The sequence below is a fragment of the Mustela putorius genome, unplaced genomic scaffold, assembly GCF_011764305.1.
Source record: "Mustela putorius furo isolate JIRA1106 unplaced genomic scaffold, ASM1176430v1.1 tig00003962_pilon_pilon_pilon, whole genome shotgun sequence".
NCBI classification, from domain to species: Eukaryota; Metazoa; Chordata; class Mammalia; order Carnivora; family Mustelidae; genus Mustela; species Mustela putorius.
Genome location: NW_025422106.1, coordinates 4,561,091 through 4,583,146, shown reverse-complemented (window position 1 = coordinate 4,583,146; position 22,056 = coordinate 4,561,091). Strand labels below are relative to the sequence as shown.

Here is a 22,056-nt window from a genome sequence, read left to right as displayed (position 1 = left end):
CTTGGTGTGGGAGTGCCCCAGGGCCGTTCCTCCCCCTTTCCCTTCTCCCCATCAGCCATCCCATCCAGTCCCTTCCACATGCCAGTGACTCTCCTTACCTTCTCTGCTCTTTCTTCTCTCTATAGCACCCGTCACCTCTAACATGTGACATGAGTCACCGGCCCATTATGTTTTCTCTCATCTCTTCCTGCTAGCATGTAATCTTTCCTTCCTTTATTGATGTGTCTTCGTACTTAGAACAATGCCAAGCATGTAGCAGGTGCTCGGAACAAATTGTGGTTAAATAAGTTAAATGAAATATTTGTTGAATTAATGAAGGAACAAAAGGCTATTCTTATATTTTCCCCTTAACTTTCAGTGGTGCCCTAAAGCCTAGAAGACAAAGTCCGACCCTGTTACTAGGGCCCTCGAGGCTCCCAGCTGGCCTTGACTCATCTGTCCACGGGAACTACTGAACTAGCCAGGGGCTTCAGTTCTCCCACCTTAAGAAAATATTCACAGGGCGTTCTGCACATCCTGCCTCCTCTTTTTCAGCTCCCCTTCTACTCTTGGGTTCCACTTGGGTCAGCCCTCTGAGCTCTGATGCCCCTGCTTATAGCTGACAGAGGACTTTTCCTGAAAGGCTGCTTTGTGCCCCTTGCTTCAGGCCCATGAACCTGCACTGCTTCCTGCTGCTCCCGGAGCCACGTCTGAGCACCCCACGGGCTTTTCTTCCTGACCCACCTTTCTCCTGCTGCCAGCTCACCTGACTCTCAATTTGCTCCAAGGGGCCCATGCCCACACCTTGGTTCAACCCCCAACTCTCTCCCACCTGTCAGAATCCCAGTAACTACAGGGAAGGGGTGGGGGGGCCGGGCTTAGAAGCCTCTGTCTCCCATCAGGAACCCCCTTCTTCTGAAGTCAGCCCGTAGGGAGAGACCCATGCTTCTGGACCATCAGTTTTCCACTCGTTGAGGCTTTGGTCGAGAGTGTGCTGAGTCAGATGCAGGACTAGGCGTGCCTATGCGGACTGGTTCCTGCTTTTGGAGAACAGGAGGTCCAGGGACACATTGCCTGGGGGTATGACATTCAAGCCCCTGTGGAGAAATTCACCCGGCATACATCTTGTACTCTAGAGCCCTGTAGTCCATAGTCCCTAAAGCCACATGAGCTAAGGACCCATGAACTCTTCCTGAGCAGCAGGTATGCTGGTCCAGGGCTGGGCCCCCGTTAGGCCTGGTCAGGCACCCCAGAGGATAGGGAGTCAGACACATCTAATTCATCCCTTTTCTCTTTTTTAAAACACTTCTTGGGTTGCCTCCGTGACTCAGTCGTTTAAGGGTCAGACTCTTGATTTTGGCTCAGGTCATAATCTCAGGGTCTCGAGATCCAGCCCTGCCTTCAGGCTCTGTGCTCAGCAGTGAGTCTGCCTCTTTCCCCGCCTCTCTCCCTCTGCCCCCTCCCCTGCTTGTGTGTACACGTGCTCGCTCACTCTCAAATAAATACATTTTTAAAACACTTATTCAGGGACACCTGGGTGGCTCAGTCGGTTAAGCATCTGCCTTCGGCTCAAGTCATGATCCCAGAGTTCTGGGATTGGGTCCTGCATTGTCAGGCTCTCTGCTCAGCAGGGACCCTGCTTCTCCCTCTGCCTGAAGCTCTCTCTCTCTCTGACAAATAAATAAATAAAATCTTAAAAAAAAAAACAAAACATACTTATTCAACTTATAGAACACTCATTACAAAATTACAGAAAAGTGCACGCATTTTAAGTATGTACTTCGATAGAGTCTCATACCCGGAACACACCTGGGCAACCAGCACCCAAATCAAGAAACAAGACATTGCGGGGCGCCTGGGTGGCTCAGTGGGTTAAAGCCTCTGCTTTCGGCTCAGGTCATGATTCCAGGGTCCTGGGATCGAGCCCCACATCGGGCTCTCTGCTCAGAGGGGAGCCTGCTTCCTCCTTCTCTCTCTGCCTACTTGTGATTTCTGTCTGTCAAATAAATAAAATCTTTAAAAAAAAAAAGAAAAAGAAAAGAAACAAGACATTGCTGGCACTGAAGAGCCCCCTCCTTGGCCTCCCTCCTGGCCGCGTCTGTCGCCAGGGGAATGCTGTCCTGGCTTCTATCCAATATGGACTGCTTTGGCCCATCTGGGGTCGTCCTATAAAGGAAATGATACAGTATGGATCTTTCACATCTAGCCTCACTGTGAGTGTCAGCCTTGGGGTGGAGCGTGAATTGGGGCTCTCCCTCCTCATCCCTGCCTGGTAGACGGTTCATACGATGGATTTATCCATTCTGTGGCCCATGGGCAGCCCCACCCTGTTTTGAATTTAGCAAATCCTTTAAGCCCCTCCAATCAGTCACCATCCAGACAGTCTCCGGGCCTGGAGCGCGGTTCCCACCTGGCTGGGTCCAGCCTGAGCTTCCCCTCCTACAGGAAGGCTTTCGGGGGCACGCCTGCCTCTGACAAGGTGTTTCCTTGCTGTCTTCTGCATGGGCTGAGCACCCAAGTGAGTGAGTGTTACCTGAGAGTGACAAAGGCCCCTAATGTTCCAGCAGCTTTTTATTACAGCCCTCACACTGCCATTATCTGATCGCTGTTTCAGAACAACTTCCAGAAGCAGAGAGGAAGAACAGTATCGGGGCTGGCTCACAAAAGAGAAAGCAGGCTTCGCCTGTTCTGGCGACAGGTCCAAGGACCTGGCAGTTGAGAGTTGGGACAGACACCCAGGTTTCATGACTCCCAGCCTGGGTTTCCCCTGACCTCAGCCATCTGCACTGGGAACACATCCCATCTTCTATTCTTCTCCATGCTGGCCCCGGCCCCTCCGGCCCCCAGCACAAGGCTGGGTATTCAGGAGCAGCCAGGATCCAGGCTGGGTGGCGACTAACTAGTTGTGTGTATGTAGCCAGGATAGAGCCCAAGTTCAAAGCCACGACAGGGAATCACCATAGGAATGTGCAAGTAGTGGGGCGCCTGGGTGGCTCAGGGGGTTAAGCCTCTGCCTTGGCTCAGGTCATGATCTCAGGGTCCTGGGATCGAGCCCCACCTCTGGCTCTCTGCTCAGCGGGGAGCCTTCTTCTCCCTCTCTCTCTCTGCCTGCCTCTCTGCCTACTTGTGATCTCTGTCAAATAAATAAATAAAATCTTAAGAAAAAAAAAAAGGAATGTGCAAGTGGGTGACCTGGCTTCCCGAGGCAGGAGGGGAGAGGCCGCCAACCCGGATGCAGAGAACCAGGTATGAGCTGCTTCTCCTGAATCATGGAAGCGGGGACGGCTCCTTCATCTCTCCAGAGCTCAGCCTCGGCATGAGTGCTGGGAGTGACAACAGCATTTCAGCCGGCTCCCCACGGAAGGGGGAGAAGGAACAGCAGATTGCCCTGTCCCTCACAGGTGCTGGAGAAAGAGGCCGTTGGGAGCCTGTTTGGGTTTCACAGACAAGCGGCACCATGTCGATGATAATGATTGAGAAATCTCCGGGGCGTGAAGCCCCAGAGGGCTGCTCTGACCCACCAGGAGATCCAGCCTCAGCTCCTGCCCCTTTTTTCCACCTTGGCAGAGCCCTCTCCAGGGTCAGCAGGCATCTTTCATGCGCGTGTCCCTAGACCATTCACCCCAGAGCCCTTGCTGCCAGGACACCGAAGGGTCCGGAATTGAACTCCTGCCCATCCCCTCCTCGGCAGCCTGCCCGCCCCAATGGGCGGCCACTGCTTCCCAGGTCGAAATCCTTGGGGTCCTCCTTGATTCTTCTCTTCCCCTCACACCCCACCCTTGAGCAAATCCTGTCCATTCCACCTTCAATCACTAGGCTGAACTAAATGGAATGCTCTATTCAATTGTTTCTAGTTACAAAACGGCAGCTTCATTTGGCTCCCCCTGATAGATCCAGAATCCAACCACTTGTCTCCACCCCACTCTCTCTCTCGTCTCGATTATTGTCTTAGCCCCTCTCTGGTCATCCTGGTCCCACCCCTGCCACCTGCCCCGGCAGAATTTTCCAGAAACCCAAGTCAGACCATGCTACCAAGTCACTCTCACAGTGCAACCCTGCCGAAGGCTCTCCACTTCCCTCAGAGTGAAAGCCAGAGTCCCATGTGGCTCTCAGGACCCTCTTGCCTGCCTCCCCAGGTCTCTGACTTCCTGTCCCCCACTGCCCTCTGTCACTCTGCCCTCAAGGTGGCAGTCCAATGCCTCATGCTCTCAAACCTGTGAGCACTCCTCATGGAGGTCCACCCTGACCTTCCCAAGGAGGGCTGGAACTCACCCCCATCCCCACCCTGTCCGCACACCCCATCCCTCTTAGCCCATCCCACTTCCCCCGTAGCCCTGATCCCCATCCAGCATAATCTAGAAGCGAGTGATCTATTGTGTCTATTGCTTCTCTGTCTGCTCCCCCTGGAACACGAACTCCACAAGGACCAGGGTGTCCCCACAGCCCGGAACAGTGCTTGGCACACAGAAGGCGCTCGTACGCCTTTGGTGAACACGAGAATGAGTGAGCGGACAAAGGAATGAAGGGCGTCCTCTGAAGTCAGATGCTGCTGCTGAATGCCCAGGAGCACCGTCCTCTCTCTCCCTGGCACCAAGGCCACAGCTCTTGGCACCCAAACAATGTCAAGTGCAAAGGACAGGGTCGGGGGAGGCCATTCCTGGACTCCATGATGCTCCTTGCAGTCCTCCTGGGCGGGATGGAAGACCCCCTCTCAAACCACTACCACTCGGCCGTTCCCTTTGGGAAGATGAGCACTGGCTGGGCTGGGAGCACAGCCCCACCACCCCTCCCTTGCTGTCACCACACAGTTTCCACGGTGACAACAGCTTCCCTAATAATGCAATGCAACAGCTGGATGGGGCTGATAAGGTCTGACACCCGGAATGGACTGCACAGGGGAAGGCCTCTCCATGGGCACAGTGGCTGAAATCCCTAGAGACCCAAGCAGGGGACAGGTGGGAGGGAGGATGGCCCCAGCTGGGTCACAGCGCTGTCAGGGACTTTCCAGCACACCAGCCCCCGGCCCCCTCCCCCACACCCCCACCTGGGGCTGGGGACAGGCTTGCTGACAGTCTCCATGGTGAGAAGAGTAATTACTTCCTTAATCCCGTGCAGGAGGGAGAAGTGGGGGAGAAGGGATCAACTGACAAGTTCATTTATCTCCGTGGAAATGGAGGTGCAGAAGGGGCAAGGGCCTGTTCTGATCCCAGTTCTCAATCACTGTCCTACTGCGGCTGCAAAGGAGGCTTTGCAAAGGCCTCGGGGTGGGGGTGAAGCCTGTCGCGGTGAGGGGGGAGCTTGGGGGGGCCCAGGTCCTGCCGCTGCTGAAGAGGGGGCCGTGGCTATGACAAGCGACTTTGGTTATTATGTTCACAACAGCTGAGGCCCACAGCCGGCGGGGGAGTGACTGCACCGGTTCCCACGGGCTGGCCCCAGCGCTTGGACTCGGGCAGCCCAGCTCTAGAGTCCTTGTCCCAGCTCTATGGCGGTTCATCTACACCCTCCAGAGCTCCAACATGACATCCCACAGGTGTCCAGATCCGTTGGAACATTAAAAATCTCCTTTCTGCTAGTGCAGCCCACCCCCCAAGTCACCCCCTTGCTGCGGTTCTTCTCACCAAGCTGAGGGGGAGGGGCTGTGATTCTGGGAGCCAGTGGGCTGGAAACCTGAACGCCCAGTGAGACAGAGAGTGATCCAATCCAAGGGTTGGTCCCTTCTTAGCACCCCCAGTACCACTTCCTGACCCTGGGAACACGAACAGCTCCGGGGAGGGCAGGGAGAGGCCCAGCTCTTCAGCAGGGGCACACCTAAGTGTCACCCCCACCACCCTCAGGGATCCTGCTCCACCTGCTGTCCCGGGACAGCCCCAGCAGGGAGATAAGACCCAGGCACTCTGATGCTGTCTCCTGCGTGGGTTGGCTGGCAGCCCCTCTCTCCCTGGGGAGGCCAGCCCTGGGCCCTAAGGCCATTTCTCAGACTGGCAGCCAGCAGACAGCGGGGCAAAGTGCACTCCCAAATGTTACCTCTGACTCAGTTCTTTCCCTAAATCTCTGGCCCTCAAGACCCAGGTCCAGGGGCTGTCGGGGAATAGCAGGGCTGGGAAGAATCCAACCTAGGGTCACAAGGGACCACAGAGTCTCCCACAGGAGCCAGGAGCTCAAGGGCTCGAAATGGTCCAGGCCCAGCTTTGCTGCCCTGCAGCTGGGATGGAGGGAGGGGAGTCTAGAGACCCTCACCTGGCAGGGAGGACTGGGTTCTTTTTTATTTTTTTTAAAATATATTTATTTTTTTATTTGACAGACAGAAATCACAAGTAGACAGAGAGGCAGGCAGAGAGAAAGAAGGAAGCAGACTCCTTGCTGAGTGGAGAGCCCTATGCAGGGCTCCATCCCAGGATCCTGGGATCATGACCTGAGCCAAAGGTAGAGGCTTTAACCCACTGAGCCACCCAAGCGCTCCGAAGATTGGGTTCTTAAGGGGAAATGCTGGTGCTCAGTAGGCCGGGGGTGGGGGGGAGGAGGGTGCCCAACTCCCACCCACCTGCCTGCCTCCCAGCTTTGCAAGTCACTACCTTCATTTGAGAGTCAAAGTTCATTGAAATCAGAGTCCATTTCTCCTATGCTCTGCTAATCACCTACTCTGCTAGGCAAAGACCCAAAAAGAAGCTGGAGATTCTAATACCCTAATGTTTGGAGGGCTCTAATCCTGGCCACGGCCCTGAGCCTAAGGATCAGCCTCCCAGAATCAGCATTGGGAAACTGGACCTGAAGGGGGCCCTGGATGGAGCTCAGATGGAGCCCAGAGAGGGTGAGTGACTTGCCCAAAGTCACAGAGCTAGTGAGCGGGAGAATGGAAGTAGCTGGACTAGTAGCTGGCAAGAGACACAGGGAGCTGGGCCTCCGTAGGAGGAGGGCTTTGCCTCTTCCTCGGGTGGGCAGACAGCCAAGGGAGCAGTGAAGGTGCCGATGCCTGACCAGTGGCAGACTCACAGGTCTTTGCCAAGAGCTGCTGCTATGCAAACTCCATGTCTGAAGCGGAGAGAAAGCCAGAGAAAGAGACGTCAGGAAATCTCAGAGAAGGAACCCATGAATCCTCACCAGCCACATTGGTCCTTATCCTAGTTGGTCACAGAAATTCAGGGTGGGACCCCAATTCCTTCCTTGGCTTGAATCCTCTCTCCAGCATCCCTACCAAAGTGGTCACTCACCCTGTGCTTGCATACCCTCAGTGCTGGGGAGCTCACTACTTTTCAGGCCATCAGTGCCACCTTTGGGCTGTTCTTATGGTCAGGACCTTCAGATTCCTGAGCCCACCTCAGCCTCCCCAGAGCTTCCAGGGACAACCAGATCAAGGCTAATTCTGCACACGGGTCAAGACCTCCCAAGGCACTTGTACTCTCTTTATCACTTAAGTGCCCCTCTGTATCCATTGCTCATCACAGAAGGTAATTCTCAATGGACCAGCAAAGAAAGGGACACTACCCCCTCTTTATTCTAGAGGCATCTTTGCTTTGGCCTCATTAGCTCCGGGCCCTTTGGTTGTCGTTCATTCATTTGGAATTTATTTCCACAAAAACTCCCAAGGCACGCTCAGAGATCTGATGCTCTACCCCGACGTGGCAGACGCGAGAGTGAAAGAGAGAGATCATTCACCCAGGGACTTCAGTGTGTGAGCACCTGGGTCTCTGGGCACAAGTCCAGGGGCTCACAGACCCGCGGGGGGGGGGGGCTCCTGCCCTCTGACTTAGCTGGGGCTGAGGCTGATGGATGTTGCCACAAGATCCCCAGCAAAGAGCTGAAACAGGACCCCTCACTTCTCGGCCCTGTCAGCCCCTCTTGTCTAGGCCTTCCCAGACCGAACTCCCACTTCGAACCTCCTTTCCCTTTGCTTCCCTCATTTCCAGGAATATCAGGACCTGTCAGTCACCCACAGAAAGTTTGGTCGTTCACCAAATTGTCTCACCTTCCCTACTTCTGTGACCTCCACAGCATTCTGGGGAGGCACGTAGGAGATGGGTTAGTCCCCCATTTCACAGGTAGAGTAACTGAGGCGGTTCGGGTAAGCTCAGCAAACAAACAGCCCCTCAGGCCTGAACCATGCCGGGTCCCTCCATCTCCACTTCTTCACTCCCAGCTTCCCACAGGGTGGGTCACCCCCAGGCTCCTGAGTTAAAAGATTCAGGGACAAGTCTACCCAAATAATACACAATCCAAATGAGATGCAAACTAGCCCACCATGAATGGTGACATCTAGAACTCCGGGTCTCAGGCCCTCCCTCGTCTCAGTGCTGCAAACTTCCAGCGGAGGGGCTAGGGGTGGGCTACCCCACCTCCTGACTCCAAGCACATTGGGTTGGGTGCAGCCTGGCACAACTTTCAGGAGGCAGAAGGCCATGTGGAAGACGGAAGCTGTTTAGATGGGGAGGAGGAAGAGGAGTGATTTCCCTGTCCTATGAGGTATCCAAGCAGAGACCCACCACAAGGGCTTCATCCCTTGGACCTAAAATAGATAAACTGACTCCCATGGACCCCGAGGTTCTCAGAAGAAGTACATACAGCTCATGAGCCGTGAGGAATCTCAGGACAAGGGGCCTAGAAGCCCAAGGATGTAGAGTCAGACAGTGGCCACGCTGGAACCATATCTCAGGGGTCCCGCTTCCCAGTCCAATGCTCAGCCGCTTCCTGTTGTGTGTCCTTAACAAGTCCATTCCCTCCCTGGCTCTCAGCTTCCAAAGCTCTGCAGTAAGGGGCTGGGCTGGCTGCTTCAAGCTCCAAGTTCTGGGGAATCTCTCAGATTCTGCAAGATCACGGAAAGGTAGAGCCAAAGGACCTCTAAGCGTGCAACAAGAAGGGAGTCAGGAGTTCCTCACCCCACTTCCTCAAAGCCTGCCTCTGGGCGGTCCTAGGCTCTGGGGATGTACTGTCCACCCAGGCACAGGGTGGCTTTGCACTTGAGGCTTGGGCCTGTTTGCCCCTTTGATTTGCATGTGCTCTGCCTGGCTAACTGAGACACCCTGACCTTGCGGTGGCCATGCCAGCCAGGCTCCAGTGAGTTATGAAACAAAGTAGACTTCCGAGCCACAGGCACAACCTCTGGACTTGGCAGTCAGTGATGAGTCCGAGCTAGATGACGGAGGGGGGTGTCCATGCCGGTGGGCGAGACGGTGGTACCATCTTTGACTAGTGACCCAAAGGGGGAAAGAGATCCTCAAAAACACTATTTTAGAGGGACTCCATTTTACACGTTCCCAGTTTCAAACAGCCCAAGAACAGGGTTCCTAGGGGCTACACACCCTGTGTACACACACAGGCATGTGCACCCACACAGAGCACACCCATGGATCATACCCACTGGGCACACAAACATGGGGCACATAGGTACAGATACTTGAAATGGGAAAAAGATTTAGAGACTGGAAAATCAGAGGCCCGCAGGGCACCTGGGTGGCTTAGTCGGTTAAGCGTCTGCCTTCAGCTCAGGTTGTGATCCCTGGTGTCCTGGGATAGAGCCCCACACTGGGCTTCCTGCTCAACTGGGAGCCTGCTTCTTCCTCTCTCTCTGCCCCTCCCCCACCCACCCCACTCTCTTATGTTCTCTCTGATAAACAAAATCTTAAAAAAAAAAAAAAAAAAAAAAAAATCAGAGACCCTGGATTTGAGGTCAGCCTAGGCTGGGAGTTCCTTGCTTGACCATGGACAAGCCCCGTGAATCTGAGACCATCTGTTTTCTGAGCTCTGTTTTCTTCTAACTGACTTTGAGCAAGTCCCTTCCTCTCTCTGGGCCTCCCTTTCCCCATCTATAAAAGGAGAGCCTTGGAGACCCAGGTGGCTCAGCGGGTTAGGCGTCAGCTTTCGGACTCAGGTCATGGTCCCAGGGTCCTGGGATCCAGTCCTGCATGGGGCTCCCAGCTCAGCAGGAAGTCTGCTTCTTCCTCTGCCCCCCACTCTTACTTTCTCTCCCTCTCTTTCTCTCTCAAATAAATAACATCCTAAAACAACAACAACAACAACAAAAAAAACGGAGGGCTGGAGGGGGACTCCCTGCTTCCTAGAAGCTCTTAACACCCGAGAAAAGAAGGTGGCAGGATTGCTTTCCAGAAGAGCAGTGCCAGCTTCCCAAACTACCCGCCTGGCTGAACTGGTTGAACCGGCAGGCACGCTGGCTGCGGGAGAGAGGGCGGGGACAGGTGTAAAGGTGGACAACCGAGCCCTAGTCCATGTGGGGGCATCTTCTGGTTCGTGCCCCGCTTTCCCAGGCACTTCCTGTGTCGGGGAGGGCAGGACAGGTCCCGGAGGTCCCCAGGACCCCAGCTCAGGGCGGCTATGGTCAGACCTCCACCCGGCGTCGCGTGGCGTCGCGTGGCGTCGCCCCCTCCCCAGGGCCCTCGCAGGGGGCTCGCCGGCCCGCGCCCTCAGTCCCGGGACACCTCCTTACCCAGAACTTGGAGCCGCACAGGGCGTCCATGGGGCCGAGGCGCGGCGGCCAGGAAGGCGAGTGTGGCAGCCTGCCCGGCCAGGCGGGAGCCACAGCGCCCGGAGCCGCCTCCGCCCCCAGTCCCCCACAACGCTGCGCTCCGCCCCCACCTCCAGCAACAACCCCCCGCGCTCCGCCCCCTCCCCCCTCTGCCCCGCCCGCCGCGCCAGGCCCAGCCTACGGCTCTTTGGGTGGAATCTCAAGTCTTGGAGAATTGCGACAGAGCTTCCCCAGGCTGCGGCTTGCCGGGAGGGACTCTGGGTCAGGGGACTGGCGAGCCATTGATACAGTGACAACTCCTTCGAGTGGCCAGTGGGCTGCGCCAGAGAGATACCCCTCCAGATACTGAGGCTGATGGGGCTGGAGTAGGGTCTGTGTCCAAGGGGCATAACTCTGCCAGGCCAGGTAAGTCATAGAGACGTTGAAAGTGACTTAGCAAGACGTCCTCCATGAATATAACCCCGATGAGGTCAAGGTCATCTCTAGCCCTCAGTCTTCTCATCCATGAAATGGGAACGCTTACATGCCCAGCCGATCAGGAAGTCTACCTCTCTGCCTTCCAGTTACCTGGGAACTGGCAGAAACCAGCACATAAAGAGCTGGTGTGTGCGGGGTGCCTAAGGACAGGGGGTGGGAGGCCTAGCATCATACAGATGGTGGCTTCCCATGGTTCTCTTAAATTGCGGCCTTCCCGAGGTTCTGTGGTTCCCTCATCTTCTGCCTGTGGCCACCGAGCCGCTCTGTGCCAATACTTTTGCTTCTGAACAACAGGAATAATCCTAGGTCCTAAGCTTTCTACTCTGAGGAATGACCAGCATCAAGCATCTTGGCTGGCACACTTCGGAGGCACCCCCCAAGGGTAAATTTCCTCTGCTCCGGCCCCATGGGGCGAGGGATGGGCAGGCGAGGCCCCAGAAAGAGCCCCACATTAGCACACTGCTAAGGCTGAGTCTTCGTATGCTTCATCTGTAAAACAGATTTGGGGTCAGTGGTCTTCCCCTGCTTAGGCCAGCTTGGCCAGGTTGTGTTTCCTCCATCCTTTTATCTCTCACTGCCCTAACAGGATCACAGAAGCCAATTTACTGCCCCTTCTTGGGGCTGAGAAGGAATCCCCACCCCTGCCCTGACCCTACTCCCCCCACCCTCCACCCCTGCCCCATCTCTCTCCTGCCCTCCACCTCCCCAACACAGTGGTCTTGACTCTGTCTTCTGGGTCAGCCAGGTTCACCCCAGTGATCCCTTCTCTGGTACTTATTCTCAAGAGGTGTTTTCTTCCTCAGCTGCTTAGCAGCAGGCGTGGGTGGGTCAGTAAGATAACATAGATGCAGCCAGCCACCGCCTGTCCCTCTGGCAGGAAGTGACCAGGAGGAAGTCTATGTCACGAGTTATCGGAACAGAGATCTGAGCTGCGTTGGACGGAGCAGTGTGGACAAGTCTCCCCCTTCCCAGGCAGAGGAATGGGGGGGGGCATCCACATCCCCTCCACGGGGCAAGCCCTCTCTGCCTTTTCTCTTCCCCCTCCCCTCTACTGACCCAGTCACCCTCCACCCCTGCCCCCATCTCTGAGCCCAAGACTTTCCAGAACTCTCACATCTTGTCACAGAGTGCCTTGAGTTATATTTAGTTGTGAAGAGTCTGTCTTCCTTGCCAGTCTGAGAGGTCCCCAAGGGCAGGGATTGACTGAGTCACCCCCAACCCCCTCCCTGCTTCGGGCAGTAACTTTTGTATACCCTGTGACCTCAACAAGGCCCTTGAGTTCTCTGGGATGAGGTTTCTTGAACAACTCGGACAAAATGCCATCTAAGGGCTTTTCCAGGCGTGCTGCCCCCGGTTTCTGTGGTGAGCAACTGGGGCTCCTCCTCTAGCCCTTTTTCTAGCTCAGGTCTAGGACCCTTGGGACTGAAGCACTGGCCCTTTGGCACCATCCCATCCTGCCATTGGAGAGCCCTTTCCGGGCTCATGGCATTGGGTGGGAGCCTCTGGGACCATGGGAGAGGATTTAGCAGTCCTCCCCCTCTCCCATCTCTCTTGAAGTAATCACTGGGGTTTTGCCGTTTCTGGCCCCTCTTGAAATGTGATCCGTTTCCTACATCCCTTGGATAAAAGCCATCAAGCTCCTAGGACATGATTGTTCTGGCTCCAGCAGAGCAAGAAAATGGAGGTCCTGAGACATCTTATCCTGGCAGAGGTGGGAGTCTTCGGAGTGCTGGGCTGTTTCCGTGAGGCTGCTTTGGGCGGAATGGCATTTCCAGTGTCCTGAGCTGTTGCATTCGTGCCCCCTCACCCCCGCCCACCTTTGAGGTTGCTCAGCACAGTCCCCTCCCTACACCTCACCTCCCTTTCTGCACCTGGCAAACTCTACCCATCCTGAAGATTTTGCTCAAGCCCCACAGCACCCCCCAAATCTTCTGTGAAACTCCCTTGCCCCTATCCTGGGCTAGGGACCCTTCCTCGGCACCATCTCCCTCCAACGTGGGAGGTTTCTTGAACAACTCGGACAAAATGCCATCTAAGGGCTTTTCCAGGCGTGCTGCCCCCGGTTTCTGTGGTGAGCAACTGGGGCTCCTCCTCTAGCCCTTTTTCTAGCTCAGGTCTAGGACCCTTGGGACTGAAGCACTGGCCTTGCCCACCTCCCCCAGGAGACCGTGTACACCTTCAGAATAGGGACCAAGCCCACCTGTTTATTGATGTGTCCTAAGCACCTGGGACAGTGCCTGGCAAAGTCAAGCCTCAGGAAATGTTTGCTGACTGACCTAGACAAATATCTCGTGTTCTTAGAAGAGGTTATAAGTAGTGAGGCAACTGTGGTCTCACCTACAGTCCCAGCAGTGGACACTGTCCACTGCACTTTCCCCTTTCCAGAACCAAGATGTTTCCAGCCGGAGGCTCCCGAGAGCGGCCGGGCAGCAGCTGACAGGGGCTGCACACCGCTAACCGCCCCCCACCCCAGCTTTGTGGCCTCAACCCCATCCTTCCCTAAAACTGACTGCAGTTCCAGGAGGGGTGGACCGAGTGTGTGCTGCACCTCCCCCACGGGTGAGCATCCCGGGGGAACCCAGCGGAGATTTCCTGGCAGGGAGATGGAAAGGTAAGAAGATAATTGCAAGTGGGAATGACAGCAGAGAGAAGAAGAAAGCAGAGTAAGGCGGGAACAGGGAGACCCAGGGACAGGAAATGCTGCAAATGGGGAGAGTCAGGTAGAGACTAGGGCCGGGAGGGGTGTGGAATAGCAACAGCTATTCTGGTTTTCTCTTCACTCTCTGCCTGAGCCTTTGGAACCCCCCCCCCACGTGGCTCCTGGAACGCCTGGAGCACCCCCAAAGCAGATCCAGCTCCCAACTCCAGCCTCACCCTTCTCTCTTCCCAAGCGGTGTGGTGGAAGCTGTTTTGTCCAGATTTCAGCCTGGTGCGGGCCACACAGGGCCTCTGCACCCCACACTTGATCTGATTTGGCTGCTGTGCCCGATGCAGGAGTTTTCAAAGCAAGAAGATTTAATTAGCTCCGTGGGCCACAGTCAGCATCTCCCACACCTGGTCTGGGGCTCAGGCAGAGTTCTGAAGTTCTTAGCACATTTCCCTCCCAGCTATTTGCTGGAGCTGCTACCTCCTCGACCTGCCTTGCTGTGTCCTCAGAGTAGGGAGCCAGCCCACAACTAAACTGGCTCCTGGCAGCCACTGTCCTGATTAGTTCCGGGTCCCCTGGCCTTAGTCAGGGATCACTGGGGCACCGTGCACGCAGCACTCCCCTGGCTGGGATTCCCTGGGCGCAGATGAGTCCTTCACTGGGCCTGTGAGCGTGTTTCCTCTTTTGGAGGGCTATGCAGAGTATCCATCTGTGGAAGGTGTCCGTCAATGTGGTGTCCTCTCCCTGGCTAGATCCCTCTCTAGAAGGGGCTTGTAGAGGGTGGGGGTGGGGCAGGCAGGTGAAGCTGCTCTGTGCTGCCACCTGGTGTCTGAAGTTCTCACTGCACCACAGCGCCCAGCCTCCAGGTCCGCAGGCTCAGGGAGCCCAGGAAAGGGGAGGAGAGGAGGCCTTGCGGCACCAGGTTGTGCCTGGGTGGGGACTAGGGGTGACAATGGAGGGAAAAGCTGTTTGGAAAGTGGGAGAGGCCTGGGTGGGGCACGGGGAGAGTACTGGAAGGACGGGGAGGGGGGACCGCGGGGGCGGTGCTCTGTGGTTCAAGGGCAGCATTAGGCCTGAGAAAGGTGATACCTGGGAAACTGTGATTTGCAGAGACAGGGGCTTGGCCAGCTCTTGAACACGCACCTGGTGCTGAGGAACGCCTTCTCTTGTGGTTAAACGTCTCTTTTCACACAAGGTGAAGGTTCTTTTAAGCTTCTGAGTATGCCAAAAAAAAAAAAAAAAAAAGCTTCTGAGTATGCCGATGGGAGAACCCAGCCCATTTCTATGAACACATAGCCAGCCGTTTCGTGACCAGGATTCCTTGCCCCATGCCCCATTCCCTCCACAATAAGAGGCTGGGTTGTCTGAAGCCAGTGGGCTAGAGGTTGGCCAGACCTAGGATGAAATCCCAACTCTGCCCTTGTGCCTGTGTGATCTCGGGCAGGTCGCTAAACCTCTCTGAACCTGGGGGAAAAAATGCAAGCCGGAGTATCCTCCTCCTCTTTGGGGTGTTGTGAGGAGTAAGTGAGACATCGCAGGGGAGCCTCAGCCTCGTTTTTATTTTTATCTATTTATTTTAAAGATTTTATTTATTTATTTGCCAGAGATCACAAGTAGGCAGAGAGGCAGGCAGAGAGATAGAGAGGGGAAGGACGCTCCCTGCTAAGCAGAGATCCTGATGCGGGGCTCGATCCCAGGACCCTGAGACCATGACCTAAGCCGAAGGCAGAGGCTTAACCCACTGAGCCATCCTGGCGCCCCCTCATTTTCGTTTTTAGCACCAGCTCAGCTCTGTTCTCTTCCTAGTCCCCACCCCCCACCCCCAGGCAGACCTTTTCCAGGAGTGTTGGGATGGAGGAAGCAGAAGCAGACAAGCCGGAGGTGGGGCCTGGCCTCTGTTGACACAATTTCCTCTGAACCCCCAAGGAGAAGGCTGAGAGCAGAGAGCAGAAGTGCCAGGGTAGACGTTCTTACCTCCCAAGACCCCCGACTCCCCTGAAGCTCCTGGCCACTTCCAACTCTGCCCCCCCAACCCCACCCCAGGCCTTAAACCAAGACCTGCTTTGCAGCCACCAGCCCCTCCCCATCCCAGCCTCCTTCGGGCTACTGTTAATAAGAACCAGCACTGTTAAGATTTCCACTTTATTTTTTATTTTTTAAGATTCTAATTATTTTTTTTAATTTTAATTTTTTTTTAAAGATTTTATTTATTTGACAGACAGAGATCAACAAGTGGGGAGAGAGGCAGGGGAAAGCAGGCTCCGTGCTGAGCAGAGAGCCCAATGTGGGGCTTGATCCCAGGACCCTGAGATCATGACCTGAGCCGAAGGCAGACACTTAATCCACTGAGCCATCCAGGCGCCCCAAGATTCTAATTATTTTTATTTTTTTGTATTTTTTTTGGTTTTTTTTTTTTTTTTTTTAGGATTCAGTAGTGGGAGAGAGACAGACTTTGTACGAGTGGGGGTGGGCAGAGGGAGAGAGACTCTCAAGCAGATTCCCGTTGAGCACATAGCCAACCTGGTGCTTGATCCCGGGACCTGAGCGGAAACCATGAGTGGGATGCTTAACCAACTGAGCCACCCAGGTGCCCCTATTTCCTCTTTTAATGAGACACAACAGTTTCCATTCATTGATAAAGATTTTGTATTGTTTGGGGAGAGGCCACAATTCTGTCCCTTAAAATATCTACTTTGACTCTGGGGGTTTCTTGGGGGGCAGGTGTTGCGGGGAGCCTGGGTTAGAGGAGAGGGGGTTATAGACCTGCTCTCTGCCTTCATTTTGACCTAGAATCTTCCAACTAGAGGAAATCCTCCAATTAGAAGAAAAAAGACCCCAGAGCCCTCTCCCCAATTCTCATACCCTCATTAGGGAATAGACAGCTACGAATTCTACAAAAATGCAAAAGCTTAATCTGCAGACCCAGGTGGACAAAACTCTAGGAATTTTGTACAGTTTTGCTTTTTTTTTTTTTTTAAAGATTTTATTTATTTATCTGACAGACAGAGATCACAAGTAGGTAGAAAGGCAGGCAGAAAGAGAGAGGAGGAAGCAGGCTCCCTGCTGAGCAGAGAGCCTGATGCGGGGCTCCATCCCAGGACCCTGAGATCATGACCTGGCCGAAGGCAGCAGCTTAATCCACTGAGCCACCCAGGCGCCCCAGTTTTTTTTTTTTTTTTAAGACAAAGCGGCTCCTACAAGCAGCCCCCTCTCTCTACCCAAGGAGGCGAGAGGAAAAAGAGTTCCACGCTGTTACACATCCCAAGTGGATAAAGCCAGGTGTTTGCTTCAAGGAGAAGTAGATTTCTGTCCAGAAGAGCAATAAGAAAAACTTTCACCAGTTAGAAAACAGAATGGGACCAAGCCTCCAGGTCCATCTGCCCTGCAGCCTGGCACCGCACCTCCCGCCCCCCCACGCCCCATCCCAGGCTCACCCCAAGTTCAGAGAAGGGCTGGGGATTGGGGGTCTGGTCACCAGCCCACTGGAGCCATCTCTGAGGTTTCAAAAGTCCCCCGGTTTGAAGGTGCTGGGAATGAGGGTATGGGATGTTGAAGGGAGTGGGGTTGGGGTGGATGTTTAGGGTGACTGGCAGGGGAGAGGCTGGCTGAATCTGTGGTTGGTGCCTGGGGCACTGCCTCTGGGCACCAGGGTTTCAGAAAAGAGAGTATTGCCAAGGTAGCACCAGAAAGGAGGTTCTGGGCCATACCAATAGTCCCTCCTCCTCCTCTCCTCCCCCCTCCCCCCCCCCCCCCCCCTTCCCCCTTCCGCCTTCCCACCTCCCGCCTCCCCCGGCTCCCACTGGGCAGGCAGCAGCAGACCATGTAAACACCTTGATGGAGCTCATTCATCACTCCCCAGGGGGCCAGCTCCGCAGTCCGCAGCCTGGCCGCCCGGCCAGACCGACTCCACCGGGAGGTCGCCTTTGGACTCACGGCCCCCTAGGTCTCGGAAGGGAGCAGCCCGTTCTGTTTGTGCAGCTTAATCCCGTGGCCAGCTTGACGGAGCAGTGTCCACAGTGCGGGTCAGCAGGATCCCCAAGGCGGGAGGCCAAAGCCCAGCCGTCGCAGGTCCCGGGGGCCGAGGGCCGGGGATGGAAAACTCAGAAGCGCAGGCCCCTCCCCCACCAACCCGCAGATCCCGTCGGCGGCAGCTGAGGCCGCCTCCCCCAGTCTCCGTCGGCCCCATTAACCAAAACAGCTTCATTATGCCAATTTCCAGCTTTCAGTGTGCGGCTGATAGCTGTCAGCAGAAATAAGAGTTAATCTGGAATTACTCACATTCACAAGGCTGCCTGGCGTGGAGGAAGCGAGAAAGCTTCGGCAGAAGCAGTAGCCCCTACTTGCCGAGCCTTCTGGCCAGCGCAGGGGCGGGGAGTGAGGGGGCGTCCCTCCGCCCTCCCCCTCCACCTCAAGGCAGGGTGGTGAGGCTGCAAGGTGGCAGCTGTCCTGGGAGAGGGTCACGTTGTCTCTTCCCCAGACAGACAGACAGACAGGTACAAGCACACACTGATGCACACAGAGGCAGCTCCCACCCCCTCCTCAGCAACGCGGGCCTTTCTCCAGGGCCCCCCTGGAAATGCCTAACTCTGTCCCTTGTGCTTTTACTTCGGACCGGGATTAACTTTTTATTTTGGAAAATTACTTTATTATAGATATAGATATAGATAGGTATGTATGTATGTATATATATAAAAAGGTTCCATTTCATTTGTAAAATCTTATTTTTCTCTTTTTTTTTTTTTTTCCCTACAGAAAACGATGGCGAGGTTAAAGGAGAAAATAAGTTACATTTACAGCTTCCAAAGTGGTTCTCACTCTCTGCTGAAGATGGGCCACCGGCAGGGCTGAAATGCACTCTCGGTCCCAGGTCGTACTTTGCAAGAAGAGGGAATATAACTAGCCTGGTTATTTTAGGTTAAAATAGCCAAGAGACAGACGCCTTCGCCTCAAAAATATTCTGAGACACATACAAGTAGAAGGAAACAAGTCTCTTCAGTCACAAAATGTCGTACATCCCACATATACTAGATTCAATTAATTTAATAAAATAGAATATACATAGAGATTCTGCACAAACGTATTGCTTTCTCCCAGTAGCTCCTGGTGTTGGGAACCGCAGCTGCACTGGGCCTCTCTTTCTGCCCGGCCCCAAGGTGGCCAGGGCTGCTGCTCCGAACGCTCTGGAAATTCTGCTTGTTGGTTCCCAGCCCCACTGAGGCGGGGAGGAGCGCCCCCTTGGAGTCCCCACGGAACATTTTTCAAGGAAAACAGCCCAGGAGGAGCTAGGATTTGGCACCCAGTGGAGAAAGGGGAGTGGGGGAGTGGGGCGGGACTCAGGGCGCCAGGTCTGCTGGGTCAGAGGCTAAACCGGAGAGACTCAGCACGTCTTTCGTTGGGGGGGGCGAGGCAGCCATGCTGTCAGGGGGGCCTGAGGCCGAGGGATCCCTGGAGTCGCTGGATGGAGCCCTCCGCCGGAGGCAGACGCCAGGGCTGGGTGGGGGCCGAGGGCCTTGATTCTCTGGGGGGTCTATGGAGATACTAGGTGGGCTGAGTTTTTTCTTGGGCCGGCTTCCAGGCCCCCCCAGAGGCTGGCCCCCAAGGCTAGAGGGGTCAGGGCCCAGGCTGGGTTGGGAGCCGCTGTCCAGGCAGCTGACCGCGATGGAGTGCCTCCTCTGCTCATCCAGCCAGGACGCAGGCCTGCGCCGGCAGCTCTGGGCCTCCACGCTGTAACACTTCTTCAGGTCCCGTGGGGAGAGGGGCTCCTCCGGGCTGCCCACGGTCAGGAGGTCTCCTGAAATCCAGCTCAGCTCCGTGTCCAGCTCTAAGCTGCTTCTGGTCTCTGGGGGGCCTTTGCTCCAGGTGGGTTCTGAGCCTGGGCATGGGGCCGGCAGGGGCATGTGCTTCGAGATCTTGCTCTGTCGGCGGGGGTGCTGCTGTACCCGGGAGCCCAAGTGGCCCCAGAAGGAGGAAGCCCGGACCAGAGGCAGGGAGGGCCCACTCCCCTCGGACAGCAGGTCGTCCCGGCTGCCCAGGCCCTGCACGTCCAGTGAGTCAGTCCTTATTGCTGCCTGTGGGAGGTGGGGGGAGAGCTCAGCCCACCAGGCTTCTGCTCTCCCAGGACCTGTCCTTTGTCTGCGCCCCCCACCCCCTATCCCCGTCAAGCCTGATAACCCCGTCCCCCCCCTGCAGGCCCACCTCAAGCAGGAATGTCAGTATTGGGGGAGGAGGGCTGTGACTCCCCCGCACACCCCGTCCTTTCCCCCACCCGGGGCAGGCATGGGTCCCTGAAGTGCCCAGCCCCTGGGGCACAAAAAAGCACTGGGCCAGCTCTGCTCCCAGCCCTTTGCATAAGCTATTCTTTGGGCTTGAACACCCTTCTGGAATGACAAGCGCCCCTTGACTTTATGGGCTCAGGTTCTCTGTGACACTGTGCCTGACACCCTCTATCCACAGGTTAAAATGAACCCCTCCCTCCCCTTTGCTCCCTGCCACTCCCTGTGCATGCATATCCCAGCAGCTGGGCCCTATGGCATCAAAGATGTGATGGCATTTGAGTCTCTGGTTAGCCTGTGAGCTCCAGAGGGCAGGGGGTGCATCCCCTGTGCCTAGCACACAGAAGCGGCTCTGGGAATCTTTGTAAAATGGACGAGGATGGGGCCTGCATCCACGAGTGTGCGGCGCTGAGCTGGTTCTCACATGGTCCTGATCACACATGAGGGCACAACAGGGCATGGGCTGTGGCCTTGTCACCGTGGGGGCAGACAAGCCTCCCCTGGCTGCCTAAGCCTCAGCTCTGTGCCCCTGGAAGGTGAGCCCCAGCCTTGACCAAAGGCGGAGGTCCCTAAAACATGCCTTGTGTCCCTTAGCTAAGACTAGAAGGACAGAGAATAATTGGGAGGCACCACTGGGCCGGGGAAAGGGAGGCCAGAGACATGGGTTCTCCGGCCAAGTCACCCTGTGTCCCTGAGCAACCATGGCCTGGTCTCCAGGCCTCCTCAGTGAAAGAAGGGGAAGGGGATATAAACACCAAAAAGGGCCCAGACCACTTCTCCTTTGCCCGGTACTGTGTCTCCAGTACCTAGAACTGCCTCTGCCACCTGGTCAGTGCCCAGTACACACGTTTGCTGGGAGAATGGACAGGGCAGCCATGGGCATCACCAAGAGCCTAGGGTTCCCAGCAGAGAGGACCAGCGCTGGGCCCCCGCCCACCTCTCCACACCTGCTCACCTGACGCCGGAGGGGCCTCTGAGCCAAAGGGGAGCGGCCTGGTGGGGGCAGTTTGGGGACAGTGCCCCAGGTGGGAGCGCCGTGGGGCTGGAGCAGGTGGGGTGTGTCTTTGGGAAGCTGCAGGATGTAGCTGGTGTCTGCTGGCTGGGAGTGGACGGACAAGACCGAGCCTGTGGGCAGAGGAGGGAGGAGGAGACAGAAGAGCTGGAAGGTCAGTGGTCTGGCTCTAGTTCCTCTCCTCCATCACCCCTCCCACCCTGGGGCCTCTACCCTTCCCACAGACCTCTCGTCTTGGATTAAAAGTCACTCTCCGAGGGCTGGAGGTCCCTTGGAGGTCGGAGAGACCTCTCTCGCTGCCTTAGTGACCCCCCTCCCCCAGGTCAGGACTGGGCTGAGGCAAGGATGGGGTCTTCCTCTGTAGCCGAGCTGGCCTGCCTGAGCCCTGCTACCTGACTGAGCTTTGGGGAGCCCCCAGCTTCTGTGACCTAGGGACCCCTCAGCGGTTCTTCCATCCCGGCACATGTAGCTGTCATTGGGCAGAGAGTGCGTCCGGCTGACCCCAGACTTCCGCACGCTCAGCAGGTCTGGTCCCAGGGTGAGGGGCATCCCCTCGGGGTGGGGCTCCATCTGCAAAAGGAACAGGCGAAGGGAGGTGGGGAAAAGAGGGGGCATCCGGTTTGGCTAACTGAGGCAGAGCTGGACAACCGAAACCAGAAGCCCCCCACCCCCACCCCCGCCCCCAGGCTCTGGACCCATTCCCCTCCCCCAACAGAGCGGTAATGGGATGAGTTAGTCGATGGGGGAAAAGGGGGCAGACACAGGGATGAGCCCTCCAGCACAGCAAGGAAGCAGGTGGGAGGAGTCCCTGCCCCAGTAAAGCTATCCAACACTGCAGTCACCTCCCGGAGCCTCCTGGTGGGGATGGTGACAGAATGAGAAGGTGTCCAAAAAAAGGGAGAGCAGCCCCCAGGCCCAGCCCAGCAGATCATTCAAAAAATGGTTCCCGGGGGGCCCCATTAAGAGGCTCTGAATCAGGGAGGAGGAAACGCTAAAAGCAGCCCCCTATCCCCGTGCTGGGGCTGTGGGGGTGGGGTGGGGAATGGGGAGGACCGAGCCAGTGAGCAAGGCCTGCTGCCGGCAGAGCAGAGGCTCTCTCCCTACCCAGAGCCTTAAGACAGACCCAGGACCCAGCACTGGGCACGAGCTGGGCTACTCTGGGCTCAGTGACAGGTGACCACTGGCACCCGCCTGG

At 56.0% G+C, this 22,056-nt stretch overlaps 2 protein-coding genes and 1 long non-coding RNA gene across 30 annotated transcripts in view; 1 reads left to right on the top strand and 2 right to left on the bottom strand.

Moving 5' to 3' along the window:
* Positions 1–10,562, bottom strand: part of ABCC3 (ATP binding cassette subfamily C member 3) — a 48,366-nt gene extending 37,804 nt beyond the window's left edge. For 2 of the 4 annotated variants that reach the window (XM_045070331.1, XM_045070332.1), the window contains exon 1: positions 10,415–10,561. In XM_045070331.1, coding sequence (XP_044926266.1) covers positions 10,415–10,444 — 30 coding nt within the window. In that variant the 5' untranslated portion in view covers positions 10,445–10,561. Of the gene's footprint in view, positions 1–10,414 lie in introns of all 4 variants that reach the window. The other 2 variants (XM_013062561.2, XM_045070330.1) reach the window with 2 other exon arrangements.
* A 1,236-nt stretch (positions 10,563–11,798) lies between these two features.
* On the top strand, positions 11,799–18,640 carry LOC123389159. Its single transcript, XR_006603710.1, has 2 exons — positions 11,799–13,541; positions 18,330–18,640. It is a non-coding gene; the product is annotated as an uncharacterized LOC123389159 (long non-coding RNA).
* The window catches only part of CACNA1G (calcium voltage-gated channel subunit alpha1 G), a 62,485-nt gene continuing 59,028 nt past the window's right edge, over positions 18,600–22,056 (bottom strand). For all 25 annotated transcript variants that reach the window (XM_013062623.2, XM_013062626.2, XM_045070068.1 and 22 more), the window contains 3 exons: positions 21,254–21,431; positions 20,805–20,974; positions 18,600–19,645 (listed from right to left, as the gene is read on the bottom strand). In XM_013062623.2, coding sequence (XP_012918077.2) covers positions 18,911–19,645; positions 20,805–20,974; positions 21,254–21,431 — 1,083 coding nt within the window. In that variant the 3' untranslated portion in view covers positions 18,600–18,910. The remainder of the gene's footprint in view (positions 19,646–20,804; positions 20,975–21,253; positions 21,432–22,056) is intronic.